Below are 19209 nucleotides of genomic sequence, written 5' to 3' on the forward strand. Positions count from 1 at the left end.
TTGCTGAACACGGTGGTAATACAGGAAGCCTTATGGTTAATTTTGCACCTTCAAATATACAAATCATCTTAAAAGTTAGGTCTTCATAATAGGAAACTTTCTTTCATGAAGGCACCATGTCAACAATGCCTAGAAAAGTTGCTTTTTGCCTTTTAAAAGTACATAATTTCTCACCATTTACTGTGATTCCTTTTCTCTGATTGGCACCAGATGAATTGATCTTCCTCTTATGCAGGCTTTTACGCGCTAGCTATAAACCAATTAAGGGTCGTAGGGAGTTTGATTGGCAGTGACGTCAGACGCAAACTAGTCTTTTTAATTCTGTCTTTAATTATTGTTGCTTATACTTTGTTTTGCCTTGAGTTTGATAGTGACGTCATACAGCATCTCTACACGTGCAGTAACATTAGGATTGCGCTGCCTTTACATGTGCACATATTATTCTGTGATTCTGAAAACAGCACACATGTTTCAAGGCTGCGCAACCTAAAGTATAATATAGTATAGTTATGCTCCAATCCAATCTAGGCAAACTCCCTTGAAGTTCTTGCACATATTCCAATCCATATCTATCTGCAACTATCTTGTTATTTGCATTAGGGTGATCAAGTAAAAGTTCTTAAAATATATTCAGTTTCTTGCTTTTTCATCTTACCCTCTCTGTTTCATCTCCCTTCAGTCTGTATTTTGATCAAGCATAATGTTAAGGATTCAATGTTTCACTGTTGTTCATCACTGTTTAACAACAATGTGTCTGTGTTATCTCTGTAACTGCCCGATCAAAGTAAATGTGACGTGTCATGTCAAAAGGAGACACTTTTGGGCAGGTTATCAATTTTAAGGTTTTTACATATCTTAAATAAAGAGATATTTTGCTCCACAACGCCGTTTTCCCCAATGAAATCGGACATTCCTAAGCGAAGATATTGAGTTCGTAAGTTATGGTATTATAAAATTGGGAATTGAGATTATCAGCCTTTAAACATATTATTGACAATGTTGAGAGTAGGAATTACCTTGAAAAATGTCTCAAAAAATACAAGATGCCACTTATATTCTGGTCTGAAACTACCAGACAATATTTTAAACATTAATAACATCACAAATTCGCAACAAATCCAAATTGTGAAAAAAATCACCCCAGGCAGATTTTTGGCTATTTCTTCATTTACGATCCTGCCCAAAAGTGTCTCCTTTTGACATGACACGTCACAAATCACAAAGATGTGAGTTGTTAAACAGTGATGAACAATGGTGAAATATGACTGAATCCCTTACAACAATGAAAACAAGTTAATAGCATTATTAGGAATGTCAGCTAGTCATTGCCACTTTATTAGCGATAAAACGACGGAATAAAATCACAATGTTTAGCCGCTACACCTCCAAATAATGAATTCAACATGTAAGCGTGTATACGCACAGAGATTCCAGGCCCCATAAATTATACATGTTTATATAATGCTTCTGTTAACTTGCTTTTGTGTATACGCTACTGAAAAAGTGTGCATTCTTCACAGATTAACAACGGTTACCTCCTGTGCAAAGGTACAGGAAGAGTTGTTCAAGATTAGATCAACATACATTGGTAAATGTTTCTTGAAATTAACATTTCTACAATTGATCTGCATACTTGCGACTAGAAAGCAGGCAAGCTTGAAATGTAGATGGCCTAAATATTAAGCCAAATATAACATTTGAATTATATTTTGAAAACCTTTTTCAATCTTAACCAAAATGTTATCTTGCAAACAAAGATTCAAATGTGTTTGTCTTATGTTCCATCATTTAACACTGACATAGCTTCTCATTCCTTGGGCATGAAATGTTCTAAATAATGGAGTGGTTTCTTATGGGGCCATTTCTTCTGTGGAGCTAAGTAAGTTGGCGGGAAATCATATTCAAATACTGGCTCACGCATATCTGTGGAAATAAAATTAGAAAGAGAAATTAGATTCCATGAAACTTCGGTATTGCAAGATAGCCTTTTAATTATGAGGAGAGGTTACCAGTCTCCTGACAGATCACAAGTTCGAGCAGAGATCTGCTAAAGATACTCAATGTAAATCACATATGAACATTAATACTCTGACCAATGAAAAAAAAAATTTTAATAAGGAAAAAAAGAGCAGAACTTACTAAGTGTATTATGATAAATTCCTTGTACTGATTCATCCCATCTACACTGGAAGAATCTTAACCCTGCAGGAGTGATCATATTCTGATATTTACGGTAGAATTCTAATGTGCTGAATGTCCTGTCTTGTAGACTTGTGCTGTCAAAACAGAAAAAAGAAATGGTTACTGATAGAATACGTGGTTAAGATATCTTACACTTGCCACAATGCTTTTCTTTCATTTCAATTTTCATTACTGATGTGCTATTTTATAGTACAACATGGGTTGATAGTACCAATTTGTACTTTAATGTACAGAGAGCATATCCAAAGCATATTATTTCTTGAGTATCAACCCACATTGATGACACGAGGTGATACATCATGTTGCAAAGGATTCTGGGAAGGGTAAGATATCTTCTCTGTTTGAGTCACCAGGGGGAGTACGAATTTCAAATGGAATTAGCACATTAACCTACTCTTTTTGAAACTCACCCTCCCTCTGTGGAAGATTCAGGGTGAATCTTTCTTAGATGGTATATGAAAGTCAAATAAAGCTGCCTAATATGTTTATTCCAGTTGGAATTCATACTCCCACTGTGGAAGATATTTCCACAGGAGTAGTGTGGATTTTAAATGGCAGAGCACAGTGGACAGGCATATGCTCTTGAAAGTAATGCATTGCTTGCTGCTTTTGGATTTATACTAATTGCGTCAATCAAACTTAAGGGCTGGGGTATGAACGTTTGGACAGTATTTATTTTGGGACATTGGAGCACATCAGACATATCGAATTACATTCTGAATACGAAGAATGTCCTTCTGATATCAAATAATTTTGATTTTTTGAAATTTGCAATTTAATACACATTTTATGGCAAATCATTAAAAATTAATATTTTTGATATTTAACAGTACTCGGTAAACTTTATAAATCTGATGATTTATACTTAAAGTGTAAGTAGGTGGGATGAAAAGTCGACTATCAATTGAAAATTTTGACCTTTTCAGATTGAAGTTATGGATTTTTTTTCCCAAAACACCAAAAAAAAAATTAGGTCTTTTTGGGAAAAAAATCCATATCTTCAATATGAAAGGTCAAAATTTTTAATTGACCGTCGGCTTTTCCTCCCAGCTACAAACACTTAAAAAATATATCATTAGATTTATATAGTTTACTTCGAGGACTGTTATATATCAAAAATATGAAAAATATCAAATTTTTATAATTTGTCATAAAATTTGTATTATATTGTGATTTTCAAAAAATGAAAATTATTTGATATAAGAAAGACATGCTTCGTATTCAGAATGCAATTCGATAGGTCTTAGGTGCTCTCATGTCCCACAAAAAATACTGTCGAAACGCACTAAACACTCATTCTAGATCCCTTAAGTTGCTGCACTCGCAGACAATAAGGGTTTTTTTGCCAATTTATTAAAATACTTTTGATACCACAAGCAACTTTTAATATTGTAGGTGATTTTTATTATTTGAAGTGAAATCACTTTCCTCATGTGATGATCTAGAATAATTAATTTCCAAAGTAACCAAACTGGCTAGTATTATGGTACATATAGCCGAAGTCCCTATTCTGTCGGTTGTAGTGTTGTCGTAACTTGGCTATGCCATGGCTATGCCTCCCTCTGACACTGGTGTGAAAGCTTGCTGTTGCAGTGAATATGAAAGTTAACAGACTTTGAAACAGAAGCCTCACCATTTCATTAAAAAAAGTTCCAACTTCTAACATATTGTCCAGTTAGATATTCTCTCACTTTCTCCTTGAGAAAATGTCAATCCCTTGTGTCAAACCAAAAAGAATACAGAAACTGGACTGTACACTCCAAGGCAGAGTTTCACTGCAGCGACACTCCAGATCCAGGGAGTAAGAGTGATAGTTGACACAAAGTCCAGATATCTGACCGACAGAATATATATCTATATAAAACTCTATACATACCATGGTAGTGAGACTGTTTCCTGACTGTAATCTACTTTGCCATTCTGTTGGAAGAGTACAAACACCAGCCTATGATAGCCTGTACCCCTAGCTGGGAAAGGAGGTAGATAGTCCAATAGTACATCACCATCACTCACTGCATCACCAGGTATGTTACCTCTGAAATATCAAGTACAGATGCAATGCTTATTTGTTAGAGAGCAGTGAGGGAAGGATAACAAGAGATTAAAGGCATATGTGACCGTCCAGGTCGAAATGCTCGTAAAGTCGGCCCCTTGTCAAATTTGTTTTCTTCCGTGTTTAGAAAATATATATCATAATCTTTACAATGATATATCATTTGACTTCAAACGATATCCAGAAGCAGAGTTATAACTTGTTAAACTTTGATCCTTCAGTAAAAGCGTACATTATTTTGGCACTACATTATTTCTTTTTTTCCACATTGCTGGTATTAAATATTAAATGGTGATAATTTGCGGTCGCTTCAAATCATCCCCAACTGAATGAGGTTCAGGAATTTCCTCTCATTGTTAGTTGTTGGTTAACCCACCACTTGAACAGGATTTAGCCAAAACAAACAAAGATTTAAGCTTTTTACTAATGCTATACATAAGTATAAGCTTATTATCCTCTTCAACAATAGAATTAAAGATTGGTGTTTGACTGGACTAAAATGAGAAACATGTCGGACAAATATTAGGGACATATGAATACAACCCCTATGCATATTTTGCACTGTAACTCGAAATACAATTTGCCGATTTTACGAGCGGTTTGAGATGGATGGTCACATATGTGCAAAGATCCAGTGTCTGTATGAAGTAAGGGTGTGCGATATCTTGCTAGGCGACAATATCATGATAAAATATTAATTATCGCAATGCAATAATTCTCACTGCTACATTGATGACCCCACAATAAACTATAGACTCAACAACTCACAAATGAAAGCTGAATAAAGTTGCCAATTTGGCAATAATATTCCAAGTTTGTAGTGAGATTTTACCTTTCTAAATATACTGAAGCAATGCAATGAGGGGGAGAAAGATAATTAGAAATGACATAATTGAAACTTTTTAAGATTATTCACCATAAGCTTATATTAAATTTGTTTGAGTCTTAAATTTTGTCGCATATGATCGATATTGTGATAAATTTTGATGCGATGTTGTGACATAAAAAACCCTAATGATGCCCACCCTTAGTATGAAGTGATGCTTAAGGTGGCACACAGGATCACTCAAAGTTGGAAATTTTAGACATTGTTTTGTATTGTATCTTTAAAAGTAATGATAAGTACATACAAGTATACATTTTCAGAAAGGAAATGATGCAAGGAATCCAACTAGCACAAATGGCATGTCTGTGTTCTAAAGACACAAATCTAGAAAGTGTTTTCTCAAATTTTTGAATTTTTCCTTCGCTTTGAAAATATACCTCAAGTTATCTCAAATTTTGGTCAAAATTGAAAAAAAGTCAAATTTTGATCTTTTTTGACCCATATTTTTAAAACGAAGAAAAAATTCAAAAATTTAAGAAACCACTTTCTAGATGCGTGTCTTTAGAACACAAATATGCGATTTTCATCCAATTTGATATTTTGGGCAAGTTGTTATGGCGGACCGAAAAAAAATTGGCATGGAAAAACAATTTTGGCGCTTTTCTCAAAAACTGCTCATTTTTGCAGAAATCTGCCGTGCTAATTGGATTCCTTGTGTCATTTCCTTTCTGAAAATGTATACTTTTATGTACTTATCATCATTACTTTTAAAGATACAATACAAAATAATGTTTAAAATTTCCGACTTTGAGTGATCCTGTGTGCCCCCTTTTAAGGATTAAAAGCTTCTTGCATATTCATGAGGGCCAATATTTCTATTGCAAGTGTCCAACAAATCACACATTAAATTGTGTCTCTTTTGCGGTGCTCCACAAACAATAAGGAATTTCTACAAAAATAGTAAAAAAGGTTGAGAACAATGGATGCACACATGGATATCGTAAAATTGGAGATTTGGTTTGTTTGTTGTAAATAACAACAACAAAATATAATATACATTTACAAAACATCTGAATGTACTCTATCAATGTACTCACACCAGCCAATGAATATATTCTGCTTGGTTGTCCTGTAAATGACCATCTGCAAAACAAAAAAAATACACAAATGTAAAACTGAACAACATTTAACAGGTTGAATGTTTAAATGTAGACACAATCTTCTAAAAGAATGAATCGTTTGTCAAGAATAAAATCCATAAAAATTAAAACCTTAAAATTTGGGTATAAACAAGATACAAACCTACCTGGATTTGTTAGCATTAGTGTCCATAAACTGTCCTTTGTGCTGTCATAGGAAACAGATGGTGCCTTGCAAGCCTGAGATGATGAAAAAAAAGAAACCACATTAAAAATATGAGTAAGACTAAGAGTAACAGTATGAAAGCACATAACCCTAAATGCTACCCAACCTTAACCTATAACCTAAGCACTAACCCTGACTCTAATCCTAAATCCTACCCTTACCTTAGCCTAACCCTAACACTAAACTTAACCCTAATCCTACCCTAAAATGCCCTAAACCTAAAACCATTTTTGGACTCTTAATACTAATGGGCTGTTCCTACATAATTTTTCTTGCATGTAAGGTCATAGCTAGACAGTAGATCCCTGCACAGCCAGCTGATGATGTCTTCATCATCAAGCTCTTGAAGTCCAGGGGCACCATGTGGGTACTGTAGATGGGACAGACATTGATGATGTGCTCCATCGTTTGAATTTCAAGTGCTTCCCCACATTCACATTCATTCATATGAGTTGTAAGCATCCGCGTGAAAGAAAACGCGGATTTAGGGTGGTTTTGAAAAGCAAAACGAGGATCCGCACGGATCCGCGATTAGGGTCTCAAAACACTCATTTTACTAAAAGAAGGGGTAGTTTTTTTTAATTACCCAATTAACGGACATTAGTGGTGACATATTTATCAAGTTATTCGGCACAAAAGAGTGGTTTAAGAGCAATTTTACTAACCAGATTTTAAAAAAATCGGAGCCGACTTCAACAGCGCCAATTTTAAGCTTACCGATATCACTGTCACTGAATAGCACTCTACCGACACACGCAATGAATAGGGACAAATTTCAAACCAATTCCTCACTTAATGGTGTTTATATAATGTCTCTCCTTGTTTAAAGGGTGTTTTTATTTGTGATGCGATCAAGCAGAATCAGTCGGAACTCTGAAATATTAAATTTTCAGATTCTTATAGGCTACTAAATAGCATTTACAAAGCTGCTTTTGCAGAAAAACCCATTGAAATTGGACAACCAGTTCCAAAGATATTAGCAATTAAAGTGTTTCCAAAACAAGAGGAAACAAAAGGAAATATTCGCTTTGTTTGGCTATATCTCAAAATCAATATTGCAGAGTTCCGACTGATTTTGCTTGATCGCGTCACATTTGAGTAAAATCCTTGTTTAGGTTTAGTTTGACAAATTTTCGACATCCTAACTTAGGGTCATTTTTGAAAGTCAATTCACGCGGATGCTTACAACTTTTATACATGAAAGGGTTCTATCGATAACTCAAGCTTGATCTATCTAGTAACTTACCTCTGTTGGTGTGACCACATTCCCTGTATACACAGGCATAACGCTCTCTCCATCACTGCATTCATAACATATTGTCATAGGTACAACATCCAAGAAATCAGCGCTATCAAAGAGATCAGCAAAGATGCCATAGTGGTGAGCCATACGTCTTGTTTGAAACTGACCTGAGGATCCACTAGACTCATCATACACGTCATCTAATGGCACCAGTACTGAAACAATAACAAAATAAATGGGTCATTCCAGTCGAAATCTACATACCCCCTATGGAAGATTGTCGCAGGTTCATGAAATTTTGTGGGGACGACCGCTGAGACGAGGCAAAAATGTCAAGGTCATTTTAGGGTCATTCCGGGTCAAATCACCATAGACTGCTGCAGGTTCATGAAATTTGATGGGAACAGCCACCTTAGTGAGGCAAATAAGGTGACAGACACTTTGGGGTCAAGTGAAATTGCACCGGTTAAAATGATGGGCGTCAAGGTGGAGGCATTGCGGCCGACACTTTGCGTCGAGAACCGCGCAGCCAGTCGAGAACCGCGAAATTAATAGTATAATACTGTTGTAAAGGACTATTCCAGTTGAAATCCATTATACTCCCTATGGAAGTCATGACCTTAATCACTGCTCTATTCTGATATCACATATGTGTACACGAGTTCAAATCCTCACTTCCCATTCCCATCCCCCCATTAGCTCTGCAAATATTCTTTGTCATTTACATCAATATTTTTGATTATTTTGGATGTATTATTATACATGTATAGTTGTTTTATCCGTACAAACATATTTCAGTGAATTAACTGTATTTCAATCGCCATGATCTTACTACTTTCTGTATTCTATATGCTTGTCATGATTAATAAGTTCTGTGTTTTAATGTTCTGAGGTTCACTCCTGTGCCTGCTGTTTTCCATGGCCTTGGTGTAAAATAAAAGCACATAATACCAGAGACTGTGTTATGTGGAAACCAGATCTGTTCTCTTGTACACCTACTGGTATCTGGTCTGCTGCTCGTACCACATTACCATTTTCATCTGATCTTTTCTGATATCATCTGTGTACATGAGTTCAAATCCTCACTTCCCATTCCATCCCCCATTAACGCTGCAGATATTCTATGTCATCCACATCATTTTGATTATTTGTTTTATCTGTACAATTTAATACCTATATATGACGTCATGATTCGTCAGATTATTACTTCATTATATTTCTGTTATTTCATGACTGATCTGACTATTAGAATTGTTTTCATATTTCTCTATGTCGAAAGGTATTATTAACATGTGCTTATTGTTTCATCTTTTGCATTTTGATACCAAAATAGTTTGATTTACTATACCATGCTCACATTTGAGCTATATTTGTTTTTTCTATTGATGATTTGGTTATTGCTTAAATTATTCAGTTCACTTAATTGGTTTTTTATTCAAGTTCGCTTCGCTCATATTTTACATGTATATTTGAGTCTGAGAGCTTAAGAGACTGGTGCATTTTTTTTTCATCACTGGGCACAGCCTCTCCCGCTTCTATACTAATTATTCAAATCTTTTGATTTGTTTACAAGTTGTAATTTAAGTAAATTTATTGGTAGTTTAAGTTTTGTGTTATTGGTATAATGTCCGATTTCATGTCCAATATCAAATTTGATCCATTTTCTTTTAATTGCTCACTTAATTCTCATAATGATTTCTTTGATGACACCTTGAACCTCAATTATAACAAGATCAATAACTTTCAATATTATAGTAGTGAGAATTTACCCGATGCGACTGAATTAGGCGCCAGCGACCTTTCCATTCTGCATTTTAACATCAGGAGCCTCAACAAACATACCACCGATGTTGCAAACTATCTTTCTATGCTCGATCATCACTTTGATATTTATGGCTTCACGGAAACGTGGTTTTCTCATGATGATGATGCAAATCTGGCTGATCTTAGCAATTATTCATCAGTAAATTGTGTAAGGCATGAAAGGAATGGTGGCGGCGCCTCAATTTATATCAATCCATGTATCAATTTTCGCGAAAGATGTGATCTTAAATTAGATTGCCAACATTGTGATTCTGTGTTCGTTGAGATTAACCACAAGTCTCAACAAACTATTGTTGGAATTATATACAAGCTGGAATATGTGATTTTTGACGATTTTATCAATCAGTTGACAAAGACCCTTGAAACTATCTCTAAAGAAAAGAAAAGATGTTATATTATGGGAGACTTCAACATCGATCTTCTAAAATACGATCAATTGCCTAAAGTTAACAGATTTGTTAACCTTTTCTTTTCTCATGATTTTTATCCATGCATCGATCGTCCGACTCGTGTATATCGCAACCGGCCTGGCGTTACTGGTTATTCATGTATTGATAATGTATTCTCCAACGTTGTGTCAACTAATCACAAGTCTGGTGCTTTAATTACAGATCTCTCGGATCACTTCCCTGTGTTCACCATATCAAAGGGCTCCAGGTTCTTCCCACCACCCAAACCAACTGTTAGGCAAGCTAGACAATTCAAGCCTGATAACATCAAAGGCCTTAATAATGCTCTTTCTCAATCCGACTGGCATTCTGTGTATGATATTGATGACCCTGAGGAAGCTTATAATAAGTTTAATGATAAATTACTTACTTTACTTGATATTCACTGCCCAATAAAAACTACTAAATCTAACTACCGAATACTCCTAAAAACCCTGGGTTACTAAAGGTCTAATTAAATCGATCAAAACTAAAGATAAATTATACAAAAAGTATATTTCTAAACCTACTGATAATAATGAAATTAAATATAAAAAATATAGAAATCACCTTAATAGTCTCCTCCGTGTTGCCAAAAAATCATTCTACACTAAAGAAATTGAGCTCCACAATAATGACATGAAAAAATGTGGTCAACTTTGAACAATTTACTCGGGCGTAACAAACATTCAAAACTTCCTGACTTTTTTACTGATGACATTGGTAGCAAAATCACCAATGCCCATGAAATTGCCACCAAATTCAACGATTTTTTCACAAACATTGGTGCTTCCCTTGCTGATAAAATTCCACCTCCATGTGGCGATTTTCAGGCTCCATCAAAACCGCCACTAATGAATAGCATTTTTATATCCCCAACAACACCGGAGGAACTAATTAAATTATGTGCTAACCTAAAATCAAGCCATAGTTCAGGCATGGATGGCATCAGCACTATCTTATTGAAATCAATCATAAACAATGTCAGCATGGTCCTCTGCCACATTTTCAATATTTCAATTAAATATGGCTTAGTTCCTGATAAACTCAAAATTGCCAAAGTGACACCAATCTTTAAATCTGGTGACACCCATGATTTTTCGAATTACAGACCAATTTCAATCCTTCCAGCCATTTCTAAATTACTTGAAAAGGTTATTTATAACCGAATCCATGATTTCATTTCATCGCACAACATTCTTAGTCCCAACCAATTTGGATTCAGGCAAAAACGATCAACCTATATGGCAATTAATGAACTTTATAGCATAATTACCCAGAATTTAGATAATAAAATTCACACTGTAGGTATTTTCCTTGATCTCAGCAAAGCTTTTGACACGCTCAACCATGAAATTCTTTTAAATAAACTTGACACTTACGGCATTAGAGGAATTGCTAATAATTGGATCCGTAGTTATCTTAATAACAGGAAACAGTTCGTTGTATTCAATCAAACCTCATCTGAAATGACATCAATCACATGCGGTGTCCCGCATGGATCGATATTAGGTCCACTTTTGTTTCTAATTTACATTAATGATCTTCCCCTTTGTTCTACCACAGCTGACTTCATCATTTTTGCAGATGACACAAATATCCTCTTTTCTCACAAGGACAAAAATTCTCTCGAAACCCTGATTAATAATGAATTGGAAACTATCTCCAACTGGTTTAAGCTAAATAAACTCTCATTAAATGTTAAAAAAACTAATTTCATGATTTTTAAAAATAAACATACTACCAAACATCAAAAGGAAATTAATATTCATATTAATAATAATAAACTAGAAACAGTCCACACAAGCAAATTTCTTGGCATACTAATTGACGATAATCTTTCCTGGAAATCTCATACGTCCCATATATCTAAAATAGTCTCTAAATATAATGGCATTATTCGTAAAGTTCGTCCTTTTCTTCCTCAGGAATCCTTATTTACACTTTACAACACCTTTGCAGTTCCCTATATTTCATACTGCAATATTATCTGGGCTGACAAAACAACTCGCACCTTGAATCACTTTTTCTCCTCCAAAAAAGAATCATCCGCACGTGCACTAACTCCCTTTGGCTGGCCCACACAGAACCCCTCTTCAAGCAACTTAACACACTTAAGATTCAAGATATACATTTTCACCAACTTGGAACGTTCATGTTCAATTCCCACCACAAATTATTTCCAACTGACTTGTCTCTAAATAACTTGTTCATTACAAACGCAAGTATTCACGATCACCTCACAAGACAAGCCAGTAATTTCCATGTCAATTTAACCAAAACAAAACTTGCTGATAATACCATTAAGATTCAAGGTGCTCTACTATGGAATTCACTCCCCCAGTCAATCAAATCCAGCCCCTCTGTGTCATCCTTCAAAACTAATTTTAAAAAGCATCTCATCAGTAGCTACATTTCTGGCTAATGGATCAAATATTTTTTTTATATTTCTATTATTATTACTATATTAAAATATATCTCAGATTGGACTTGTTTTCGTGTGTTTGTGTTATATTGTCCCTCTGCCTTGCGGGTAGATCTTGGTTGGAGTTTGTCCCCAATAAATTATTTTCCAACAATTTTTTTGTATGTAACTCCAATATTGAATATCATTATCATTTGCTATATTTATCATTTACTTTGTAGGTACTAGCCTTTTTACAAATTCACATGTAAATGTTGGATTTAGGCCTCTGATTTGCTCATGCATACATGTTTTGTTTTCAAGGTTGTAGGCCTATATCCAATACTTGTTACATTTACAATACATCTTTTTCATGTAATATTTTGGAAATTGCCTAAAATGACTTAATATTCTAGATATGCCTACTGGTTATAAAATTATTTCTTATTTAATATGCATTGTATACTTTGAATTTTGCATTGGTAAATCTTGTATTTTCTCTACTTACAAGGCTTGTTTGTCTTTGTTCGTTTTTTTTTTTTTTTTTATTAAATTTTGTTTTGCTTATTGTAAAATTGAAACACTATGTATAGGGTGCCACGTCATCACGCTGTGCGTTTGGTGGCATCCTCATCCTCTGTTTCTCATACTTTTGTCATATAATTTAAAATGTTCCACACTGTTTTATACAAGAAAATATTATTCTGTATTATGTTAACATGTATTTTGAATGGATGAAATAAACTGAACTGAACTGAACTGAACTGAACTGATAGACAACATACCAATATTTTATCATTATCCAGGTAATTTTTACTTTTTTTTACTTTTGGTGTTTTATATTATTATTATTTTAACTTACAAGTTCTCCTTCGAGCTGCCCTTTCCAACTCAACATTTTTCTTGATCTTCCTTAGTTCAATGGTCTGCTCTCTCATGAAGCGTCGCTTTGACACTTTTCTCTCAGGGAGGCCTATATCTATACCGGCAGAGGCTGCCAAAATGAAACATAAAAAATAAAATGACAAAAATTAGAACTGGCTTTTAATTCTGTAACCTAAAAGGAATATCAGTTAATGTACCTTGTAGATGGCAACATTTAAAAAGTGTTGAAATACTTTCATGATGAAAATGACTGCAAGTCTCAAAAGGTGAATAGATATTTTTTAATCAATTTTTTTTTAAGGGAAAAAAAGTATTTGTTGATTTTCATATGTTAAAATGAGTTTTACAAATTATACTAACTAGCGGAATGCCCTAGTGGTGTTCTTGATATCATCTAGAAACGCTTAAGGTGGCTGTGTACTCTCAGACATGCATGTAGTAAAAGTGCAATAACTTTGTAATTATTCAAGCAAAAACATATAAAAGTATACATTTTATGAAGGCAAGACATCAATAAATCTTAATATAAATACAGATTTGGGGTAAAAACAACAATTTTGAAGAAAATCACAAAAGGTGAGTTTTTGGCAATATTTGTTAGGTACATCATAACAAAAAACACTCTTTCCAAAATATTTTATTTTGTTTTTAGCTCAATCTTGAGGCTCCATTCCAAAAAGGTTTTTTTTATTTTTTTGATATTGGCCTTATTTTTTGAGATATTGACCATATAAGGCATCAAAATGAACTTTTAAAATTCAAAAACGCCTATTTGCCCAAAATGATGCCCAAAATCGGAAATAGACCAAAATATAAAAAAATGAGAAAACCGTTTCTTGAGTTGATCATACTTTTTACGATGATCATATTTGCTTACCTATAGATGCTGTATTTATTGAGTTATCGTGTACCTAAATCGTCATTTTACCGAGAAAATGAACATTGAAATAATGGCCGTTGAAGTTTAAAGTGGTCACATTTTGCACTTTCATCGAATCTCACAGGAGAATGCGACAGTTTTCGTTTTTGTAACTTATATTATGTGAACATCGGGTAAATCCACATTCCCTTGAGAAGTTTGAGCGAAATCCATTCATAACTTGATATTTAAATCGGGGGAAAGAACTTGAAAAAAACCCACATTTTATCAGCTAAAACGGAGCCATTTGACTGCTAGGTTTTTGTGAAATCATTGCTTCCGTGGTGTTTCCATAAGATGCGCAGCAGCGTGCAGATAAGCGTTAGCGTATCGTCGCGATTTGTGCGTTAACAAATTGCGCGATACGCAACGCGATGAGTTGTTGCTTGCGCGTGTACCTTGCTGGTCAACAAAGATTTTCTTTCCTTTTCAATTTCAAACACGAGTGGAATAGTGAAATAAAATCCTTAAAATATTGCAGTTGGAGTTTACAAATCTGGATTTTCATTCCTTGTATTTATAAAAAACATAACAAGGTACAAACATATCATAAAACCTCAATTTTGAGAAAGAAACAATGGCTAGAGTACACAGCCGCGTTAATTCACTGGTATCGTTTCAGGCGGTCTTTACTGAAGGTGGTGATGCAAATATACCAAAAATTTTTGGGGTCCTCGACCCTGCCAGGTCGAGGAACCCTGCTTTTATCAATACAACGATGTTCTAGCCTTCGTGTGGAGTGTAGAAGGCTAGAGACAGGCCTTGTCTTTTGAAAATTGCTGGCGAGTGACAAAACACTCTCCTCAAAACTTGTCAGGCGAGTTGTAGTGATTTTAATCACTTTTAATACACCAAATGTAGGCGAGTGATAAGTAGGCATGCCAGGTGAATTCAAATTTGCCATCAAACTTCATCATTTTATATCAAATTAAAGCCCTTGAGTAAAGAAAGACAAAACTGAAAACCTTTTTGTCATAACACTTTCCGTAGCAAAGCTACATCTTGTCAAAGATTGACTTTCATCAAAAAGATTCTGCTGGCAAAATTCCCCAAAACGGCATTTGGGGGGTGTTTCTACATCCTAGTCTCATTATGACAGCAGCTTTTTTTAATGGAAATGCTATCAAAATCCCTCTAAAATTCCATGTGCGATTGTCTCATCACCATAAAAAATCATATATTTGGGTCAAGTGAAGTATAGAAAACATATTTATGTAGGCTTCCTTGACCTACCTGTTCTTTTAAATTTCTATGTAAAATATGTATTGTGTTCTAGGCGAATTTGTTGGTTGATTAACAAATGTGTTAATTAAGGTAGGTATAATACAAAAAAAATTGAACTTTTTTTGATTCTCATCAAAGTAATCTCATATTAAAGAGGTAAATGAAAGAAAACTGATGAGGCATAAATGAATGTCATACGACATGTGGTTGCGGAGATATGCTAATTTGAATGTCTCAATTTTTCAGCCAATTTCCTGTACAAACTTTTTGTGCATGCACATATTAAAATGCTTATAGGCCTATACTGTGCATTGTGAGTACACAATTTAAAGAAACAAGCACTTGCTATTTACCGGTACTGAACTGTAAATGTAATCCTAGATTGATTGAATTTGAATTGATGTGAACATAAGGGCCTATCGTTTTCTTTGGAAGGGGGGTCCCAAATATACAGGGGGGTGTCATAATTTTTGGAAAGAAAAATAGGGGGGGTCATAAAATGTTTGATGACCAAAATGTAGCGAGGCGCAAGATGACCACAGATAGTGTGTTTATCTTATTCAAAAGACTGAATACAATTTTAGCCTCTTCAGGGGGTACATGACTTGTAAGGTGTATCAGTGGGTGATGGGGGAGGGGGCCATAAAAGTTTGTTGCCGAAATAGGGGGTCGCAATTTTATTAATGCTGACTTTTTGGAAATTTGGGAGCCCCGCAGAAAATGATAGCCCCCTAATATACAAATGAACATGTATGAGTAACATTTTGTTTTATTTCTGTTTTCTGATGCAGATTCCAGCTTTAACAGAGGATGGAAACCAGGGACTGTCTTTTGGAATTTGCAGGAGAGCATTACATAGCTCTTCTAGAGCCTTCAAGAGCTGTTTAGAACATTAACAATAAAATGTAGTGAGAGAATGGTCAACTAAGGAAAGCTAAAAATCACTCTCCGATTTAAGGAGAGCAGTGAGGGCCAACAGCATATGCAAAAATAAAGAAAAACTTATTCAAAAAAATGAAATTTGTGTTGAAGTGTCTTATTATTTTTTTGTCATTGAAAAACTCACGGTTTTGATACTACCCACCAGTACACCTTTTCACTGATACAAGGGGGGTAATTTGTTTGAGGGGCACCCTTTAAAATGTTTAATTATTATAAGCACTAGCTGATGCATTCACCCCTCCCCAGGAAAATGTTTTTGAGCAGGCACCCTTTGGAGCACTGGCTGGCGCATGCTCCCTATTCCGAAGATCGTTGCGGAACCTCGAGGGCCAGTTCACTTGATCATCAGAATGGGGTCACTCCTGCTCAAGTATGAACCCCCCCCACCCCTTCCCCCAGCTTAAGTTTTGTGTTTGAGCAGGCACCCTTTGGAGCACTGGCTGGCGCATGCTCCCTATTCCGAAGATCATTGCGGAATCTCGAGGGCCAGTTCACTTGATCATCAGAATGGGGTTACTCCTGCTCAAGTATGAACCCCCCCACCCCTTCCCCCAGCTTAAGTTTTGTGTTTGAGCAGTCACCCTTTGGAGCACTGGCTGACGCATGCTCCCTATTCCGAAGATCATTGCGGAAACTCGAGGGCCAGTTCACTTGATCATCAGAATGGGGTCACTCCTGCTCAAGTATGAACCCCCCCACCCCCATCCCCCAGCTTAAGTTTTGTCTTTGAGCAGGCACCCTTTGGAGCACTGGCTGGCGCATGCTCCCTATTCCAAAGATCATTGCGGAAACTCGAGGGCCAGTTCACTTGATCATTAGAATGGGGTCACTCCTGCTCAAGTTACCCCCCCATGACGTGGCGCCATAGGACTACGCCCCCCATCAATTTGAACATTTAGAAAATCAAATAGGAAAATGGCCAAAAACGGCCTGTATCCCCCGGCCATCATACCCGATGTGCCCACGGCACAGTCATTCATGCGTCTATCATAGCAAAAATCTGATAGCGCTATGCATGATGGGATAGGAATAGAAAAGGTCCAAATTTGCTTCTTCCCCCGACTCATAGTCGGCACAGAGTGAGAATCTATCCCAGCATCCACAGCATGAGCCCATTCAATTAGTATCATAGCAAACCATGCCGGGTTAAACATGTTCACTCACTGGCAAAAGTAGCCGAATTATTACTACACAAAGTCCCCAGTTCACTCACTTTTTGCGCAAGGCATCCATCCAATCTCATCAAACCAAACATTTTTATGTACAAAAACTATTTTTATTCACCGCGTGCTCCATTTAACTTACCGCTCAACTCCGTTATTTAGATATTTGGAGAGTATTTTCCGGAAAAAAATAGATCGAAATCGTCACTTTCAAACCCACTAGAAAGTCGCCAAAATTTGCCGCGACCACGTGCGAATCATCTGACCTCTTCCGTGTTATGATCAAGTTCAACCTTTTGACTTGACCTTGTAAGCTTTGGAACTGTTTTTAACTCGATCTAATTCCCCCCAAATTTTTTTTTTTTTTTTTCGCCGTAAAATTTACTACCGGTAATGAATTTCCAAAATGGCGCCGGGTGCGCGATTTCCCTATGCTGAGAGAGGCTGAATATTGCGCATGCTCAGGAAAGGAATGCTCACATACCTAATTAAGGTTTGCCTGACTATGATAAGAACATGAAGAAGCTCTCCTCAGGCTCAGCTTCATTTTCTAAGGCGAGTAATGGCGAGTGATCACTCTCACTCGCCTCAAAAGACAAGGCCTGTAGAGAGGAATGCAGCTGCAGTACATGAGTATTAGTAACACATGCATGACATGTTGTCCAGGTCATGTAAATTTTGGTAAGCTTAAAATTTAAACTCTACGGCTACGCTCTAGTGTAGCTTACAGGGCTAACTTACCTCCTTCATGGTAACAGTTTGTTGTTCTGGATAATCTACATCGTTGCTGATGGAAAGAGGGTCCACTTGATCCCTGAATACGGCTTAAAATCCCTGTAAATTGTGTTGATAGTAACCTCCGAAAAAGCCCCGTGGGCGCTGCCATCTTTTCTGAATTCTGTTTGCAATTGAAAATTCCTGCTTTGCGTAGGAGCACCTGGGTAGCTCTGCTGTGGCGTTCACAACTTCACATCACTAAAATGAATACATGGGATCGATACACGCGATTTTGATATCAGACGAAAATCTTCGGATACCGGGTTAGAAAATGATGAATATCTCCCGTAAATGATTTTTTCTCAAGAAACCAGATTTGGTCTCATACACTTGAAAATACGTGTTGAACAGATATGATAGTCGCTAGAATGCGCTTTGAAAATTGGCCGTGCGCTTTGAACTCAAAATCTAACCAAAACTCTAATTTTATATTGCGTTGGTCCAGTATGGCTACAGCGTGTAGTACAGCTGCACTCACTACTAGGCAGTATAAAAGTCGATGACCATTGACCTCAATGGGGTATACAAGCTTATTCACGCACAACCAAGATCAATACCCCGGGATCAATACCCGGCTATTGTGAGTAGCCTTAGTTATGTCCCTCGACTAATTATTCGTCTCAAAGAGCTTCAAAGGTCTGAACCAAATGGCCAATCGTGGCTGTGGATTCAACCTACCATGGCGATTTCTGCCATGAAGATATAGGGTCGATGACACTGTGCACCATGACAATGATTCAAAAGTTTCAAACTATAAAATGGGACCCCCCCAACTTGGGCTTTACCCCCCCCTTTGTCAATGCTCAATGCTACTCCCAATTCAAGAAAAATACAGCACTCATTTTTTTTTTTTTTTTTGAAAAATATGTCAAATGAAACAGCCGAGTAGCCTGTGATCCGGGGGGGGGGGCACTCCAATTTTCGAGGTGACACGTATGTAGGGCTGTTAAGACC

At 36.2% G+C, this 19209-nt stretch overlaps 1 protein-coding gene across 1 annotated transcript; it reads right to left on the bottom strand.

Moving 5' to 3' along the window:
- Positions 1 to 1748: 1748 nt before the first annotated feature.
- LOC140135650 (large ribosomal subunit protein mL38-like) lies at positions 1749 to 18396 on the bottom strand. Its single transcript, XM_072157224.1, has 8 exons — positions 18220 to 18396; positions 13208 to 13339; positions 7693 to 7904; positions 6388 to 6460; positions 6179 to 6224; positions 4079 to 4237; positions 2140 to 2276; positions 1749 to 1923 (listed from the first exon to the last, which is right to left on the bottom strand). The coding sequence occupies exons 1-8, from the start codon at positions 18362 to 18364 to the stop codon at positions 1808 to 1810; spliced, it is 1020 nt and encodes a 339-aa protein (XP_072013325.1). The 5' UTR covers positions 18365 to 18396; the 3' UTR covers positions 1749 to 1807.
- Between the last annotated feature and the right edge of the window lie 813 nt (positions 18397 to 19209).

Source organism: Amphiura filiformis, chromosome 16 (assembly GCF_039555335.1).
Source record: "Amphiura filiformis chromosome 16, Afil_fr2py, whole genome shotgun sequence".
NCBI lineage: Eukaryota > Metazoa > Echinodermata > Ophiuroidea > Amphilepidida > Amphiuridae > Amphiura > Amphiura filiformis.

Bases quoted from the DNA above. Each gene is read 5' to 3' on its own strand.
- LOC140135650 (XM_072157224.1), bottom strand. From the start codon at position 18,364: ATGGCAGCGCCCACGGGGCTTTTTCGGAGGTTACTATCAACACAATTT. The intron at 6,461-7,692 runs GTAAGTTACTAG...TCATCATCTCAG, and splicing joins ATGTGGTCACACCAACAGAG to GCTTGCAAGGCACCATCTGT. The intron at 1,924-2,139 runs GTAAGTTCTGCT...TTATTTCCACAG, and splicing joins AATTTATCATAATACACTTA to ATATGCGTGAGCCAGTATTT.